Source organism: Ovis canadensis, chromosome 15 (assembly GCF_042477335.2).
Source record: "Ovis canadensis isolate MfBH-ARS-UI-01 breed Bighorn chromosome 15, ARS-UI_OviCan_v2, whole genome shotgun sequence".
Classification (NCBI taxonomy): domain Eukaryota; kingdom Metazoa; phylum Chordata; class Mammalia; order Artiodactyla; family Bovidae; genus Ovis; species Ovis canadensis.
The window spans coordinates 55,284,167-55,290,027 of NC_091259.1; the positions used below are offsets into that span (position 1 = coordinate 55,284,167).

At 41.2% G+C, this 5,861-nt stretch overlaps 1 protein-coding gene across 1 annotated transcript; it reads right to left on the reverse strand.

Annotated features, from left to right (window-relative positions):
* Nucleotides 1-1,393: 1,393 nt before the first annotated feature.
* OR52E5 (olfactory receptor family 52 subfamily E member 5) lies at nt 1,394-2,323 on the reverse strand. Its single transcript, XM_069553645.1, has one exon. It carries the CDS (start codon nt 2,321-2,323, stop codon nt 1,394-1,396), a length of 930 nt encoding a protein of 309 aa, XP_069409746.1.
* Between the last annotated feature and the right edge of the window lie 3,538 nt (nt 2,324-5,861).

The window sequence follows — 5,861 nt, forward strand, 5'->3', positions numbered from 1 at the left end:
CACCAGAAGTAACAACCACACCAGAAACACATATGTTTATTTTCAATGTTTCTTTGTTCTTAGAAGCTGCAAAGATGTTTACAACAGCTCTTTTTTTCAGTTATTTTATTGGCGAGTATACTGACACTCAAAGAGCTCTAAGTGACAAACTCAGGTAAACCTTCCAGTCAAGGACAAAGCCTGAGTTTAAACCTGAATCTCATGACTCATGTATATCCCTTACCACTGTGTCCTTCTTGACTTTCATGAAATTCATCATTTTTATAGTCATGAACTTCAGCTTCTGACCTGTGAATAACAAGACCATAAGAAAGAAAATTATTGAAGGTACTGGGGGCATGACTTTTCCAAACCTTTTTCTCCGTTTAGAAATTTTGTAGTATCAGTGGGATTTCAGTGTGAGAATTTTTGATGTACTTTTCCTGTGGCAAAAAGTAGAGTGATTATTTTGGAATCTTTGAGCTATGCCTTCCAGTGGGAATATACAGTTTATGACTGATAGGCAAAAAAGTAGTGTGACTGGCTTGTGTGGAAATGCCAGAGGAGTTTAATGAAAATATTTCCAGTGTTTACTACTGCTTTGATCTTATTATTATCCCACTGATGGTGAAGAGGAACTAAAAAGTTTCTTGATGAAAGTGAAAGAGGAGAGTGAAAAAGTTGGCTTAAAGCTCAACATTCAGAAAACAAAGATCATGGAATCCGGTCCCATCACTTCATGGGAAATAGATGGGGAAACAGTGGAAACAGTGTCAGACTTTATTTTTTTGGGCTCCAAAATCACTGCAGATGGTGACTGCAGCCATGAAATTAAAAGACGCTTTCTCCTTGGAAGAAAAAATTATGACCAACCTAGACAGCATATTCAAAAGCAGAGACATTACTTTGCTGACTAAAGTCCGTCTAGTCAAGGCTATGGTTTTTCCAGTGGTCATGTATGGATGTGAGAGTTGGACTGTGAAGAAGGCTGAGCGCCGAAGAATTAATGCTTTTGAACTGTGGTGTTGTAGAAGACTCTTGAGAGTCCCTTGGACTGCAAAGAGATCCAACCAGGCCATTCTGAAGGAGATCAGCCCTGGGATTTCTTTGGAAGGAATGATGCTACAGCTGAAACTCCAGTACTTTGGCCACCTCATGAGAAGAGTTGACTCATTGGAAAAGACTCTGATGCTGGGAGGGATTGGGGGCAGGAGGAGAAGGAGACAGCCAAGGATGAGATGACTGGATGGCATCACTGACTTGATGGACGTGAGTCTGGGTGAACTCTGGGAGTTGGTGATGGACAGGGAGGCCTGGCGTGCTGCGATTCATGGGGTCTCAAAGAGTCAGACACAACTGAGCGACTGAACTGAACTGAACTGATGATCATGGAAGATTTCCTTGGGGCTAAACATCAATAGCTTTTTGGGTTGAGCATCCTAAGTACTCGTTCTCTTATCTGCTTTGTCCTGACACCATAGATGATAGGGTTAAGGGCAGGAGGTACAACAACATATAGATTGGCCAGAAGTATGTGGATGCAGTGAGGGACACTGTGGCCAAAGTGGTGGGTCATGAAGGAGAAGAGTGCTGGCAGGTAGAAGGCCAACATGACGCAGACATGGGATCCACAGGTGCTGAGTGCCTTGAGCCGTGCATCCCAGGATGGGAGGTGGAAGATTGCTCTGAGGATTTGGACATATGAAAATCCAATCACAGAAAGATCAATGTATCCCACAGAGAAAGCAATCAAGCCATAGATAACATTGACCCTAATACTGGCACAAGACAACTTTGCCAAACCCGTGTGTTCACAATAGGTGTGGGGGATGATCCGGACTTCACAGAAAGGCAGTCTCAGGATAAGGAAGATAAATGGAGTCACAAATACCAAAGTCCTAAATATGATGACTATGCCAAGGATAGCTATTACCTTACTGGTGAGGACCATGCTATACCTCAGGGGGTTGCAGATGGCAATGTATCGGTCTATGGCCATGACTGTCAGCACCACAGACTCCAGGCCAGTGCATATGTGAATTGTGATGCAAGCACCAAACACAATCTCCCTGAGATTGAACCAGAAGATGCCCAACATCTTGGGGATGGTGGCTGTGGACAGGCCAAGGTCAGTGAAGGCAAACATGGCCAGGAAGTAAAACATAGGTTGGTGGAGGCTGCGTTCAGTCAGGATCACGAACAGGATGGTAATGTTTCCCAGGAGAGCTATTAGATAGACTGCAAGGAAGGGGAAGCCGATCCAGATGTGCACGTCTTCCAGCCCTGGAATCCCCAACAGAAGAAAGGAAGAAGGATGGAGCTGTGTCTTGTTGGGGTGCAGCATATCTGGTTGGAGTGGTTATAGATACATTTTTTGCAGTTTTCTTGCTTCCAGGGAGAGACCATAACCTCTTTCAGAGCATGTCACCTGTTTTCTGGAATCTTTAATTTCATAATACAGCTGAGGAGACCTAGAGATGGACTATGAGGCAGAATTAAAAAGACATTCTCACTTCAAAGTATTTACCTCACCAACATAGAAAACTACGTGGAATATTTCCCCAAAAAAGCCATTTTGCACTTGTATATTTTTCCCTTCACTCTTTAAGGAAGAAACTGTATATGGCTATAAAATAACAAATATTGATTGTTAATTATATCTATTAATCATCATGTAAAGCCTAAACAAAATGGTCTGTGTGTGTGTGTATATAATTATAGGATTTGTATTGATATGGATGGTTTAGGAGAATGATACATTCTTTCAAGAGAGGCCTGAAAAGAAGATAGTATGTGGATATATAAGCAACAAGGTCTTACTGTATATCACAGATAGCTATATTTAGTATCCTATAATAAATGATAATGGAAAAGAATACAAAAAAGACAGCATTATAAATCAACTATACTTTAATAAAAAATTTTTTATAAAAGAACAAGGAATTGCTAAATGAAAAGAGAAAATGGTGTGTGGTAGGAACTTAGTTATGGTGGAGGGGTGGACAGCTAGTGTTTAGATCTGAGCTAAGGAATGGAATTAAGAAATTTTGACATATCAGGAGATTAATGTATAATTCCAGCAAAATAATAAGCCTTCTCAGAGCTATAAATTCTTCTAAGTCCAATCACCAAAATAATTCTTAGTCTAGATTTAATGAAACACTATCCACAGAGCCTTCCCCAGCTGGCTTATTTCATGATTATTTATTATTTTTGTTATTTTCTAGAAGTCTATTTATCTTGCTGTTATGCTAGTCATTATTGATTATTAGTGGTTTTTAAAGTGTAGTACCTGGGCCATGGGTATCAGCATCATCTAGTAATTTGTTATAAATGCTAATTGCTGGACACTACCCCAGACTCAATTGATGCTTTTGAACTGTGGTGTTGGAGAAGACTCTTGAGAGTCCCTTGGACTGCAAGGAGATCCAACCAGTCCATTCTAAAGGAAATCAGCCCTGAGATTTCTTTGGAAGGAATGATGCTAAAGCTGAAATTCCAGTAATTCTTGGCCACCTCATGCTAAGAGTTGACTCATTGGAAAAGACTCTGATGCTGGGAGGGATTGGGGGCAGGAGGAGAAGGGGACGACAGAGGATGAGATGGCTGGATGGCATCACTGACTCGATGGATGTGAGTCTGAGTGAACTCCAGGAGTTGGTGATAGACAGGGAGGCCTGGCGTGCTGCAATTCATGGGGTCGCAAAGAGTCGGACACGACTGAGTGACTGAACTGAACTAAACCCCAGACTCTCTAAATCAGAATGTCTGGGATTGAGACCTATTAATAATGCTAATTAAACCCTCCAGGCAATTCTAATACTCATTCTAGCTTAAAGAAACACTGCTAGCTTTTTACCACTAGGGTATAATGTCTTTGAGGTCAAAATCTGTGGCAGATTTATGTTCATGGTATAAAGTATCTTTATACTTTACATAGTGATAGGCACAGATCAGCAATAATTAGCAAATAAAAGTTAAAGGTTTAGTGGAAATAATCTTTCCAATTATTATATAAATATGATATCCTAGATAAACACAAACTGGGTAATAGAGTGGCATGCAGAGGGATTTTGGAGATCTCTCAGAAATTATGTTTCTAAAAAAGCTAGTAAAGTAGGACTGGGTCGAAGGAGAAGCTGACTCACCATAAGATTGCATCTGGGGCCTCCAGTGATATTATGGAAGCTCTGGAGCTGGAATGGCCCTTCTATGTTGTCCCACGACGATGCCAGGAAGTCAGTTATTTGCATTCCACGGTGTCCTGCCATTGGCTGTGTGTTATCCTGAGTGATGGGACAAAACTTTGGTTGAGATAGTTTCTTGGGTTGGATGACAGTTCCAGAAAGGGGTGTAGATATAGGGTGTAGGTATCTAATATACCTAGTAGCTGGGAGGTAGATGCATATTTCCTAAAAAGCAGATCTGGAAAGTGTGTCACAGGGCATACCACAGATGGCATTGTGTTTCTGCTCATTCTTGGCTGTATTTCTCTTTCAGTCTCAGGAAACTTACTCTTTCCTTACTTACTTGTCTGCATTTGAACTTCATATCTTACTTTTTCTTCTTTCTTTACCTGCCAATAGTCTCTGTATTTCTTGCGTCAGGGGCAAAACTTTAATTTGCTCCTGGACATGGCTTGGACTAAAATTCACGTTTGCGTGTATGCTAAGTTGCTTCAGTTGTGTATGATTCTTTGTGACCTTATGGACTATAGCCTGCCAGGCTCCTCTGTCCATGGAATTCTTCAGACAAGAATACTGGAGTGGATTGCTAGGCCCTTCTCCAGGAGATTTTTCCGACCCAGGGATTGAACCTGGGTCTCCTGCATTGCAGGCAGATTCTTTATCATCTGAGCCACCAAGCACTTTAATAGTGTTAGTCTTCAGAAACAGCTATCAAATCTATTTTTCTTCTCCCTCACAACTACTGAGTTAATTAAGACTTCTATAATATTTTATCTTTATTTTTCAATAATTCATCCCTCTTCACCAATGACTCTCAGTAATTTCCCTTTTGAAAAACATATGACTGACCAATATAATACTATCAATAAAATGTGGTTGAGATGCTGTGACTCATATCCTGTTCAAAGGGAGTAGGGGGTTCAAAGATTCATGTCCTGCTCAATAAGATTGTCCAGTGTTTCCGATGTTTACTACTGTTTTGATCTTATTATCATCCCACTGAATGATCATGGAAGATTTTCTTGGGGCTAAATATCAATAGAAGCATATTGCCACTGGCAAAAATGCTGTCTGTTTAGGTCAATATGTTGCAACCATTGTCTTTACTGGGCTTCCCTGGTGGCTTTAGTGGTAAAGAACACACCTGCCAGTGCAGGAGATTTGAGAGATGCAGGTTCAGTTCCTGAGTTGGGAAGATCCCCTGGAGGAGGGCCTGGCAACCCACTCTAGTATTCTTGCCTGGAGAATCCCATGGACAGAGGAGCCTAATGGGCTACAGACCCATAGGGTCACAAAGAGTCAGATATAACTGAGCGACTGAACGTGCACACACGCATTACCATTACTATGGCCACTATTGATGCAGTCATCTTCACCTTTTGTGTGCTTAATATTATTTTCTGTTTAATAAACACTTCCATGCATATTTTTAAAGTTTATATTCACCATAACTCTCTGATGCTCTTTCTTTTTCTTTCAGAACCTCTCTTTCCTTTCAGATACACAGTTCCCCAAGTAAACTGTGGTGAGCTTCTCCCAGGGACTGGCTTCCATCTTTGCAGCAGAATTGAATAATATCTTTGCCCAGGTTTCCAGGCTTCCCATCTCTCAACCCCTCTGTGCCTCATTTTCAGAAATGCTGTAACCTCCCACTAGGATGACCATGCCCAGTGTAAGGGGTTCTCTTCTGAGAGA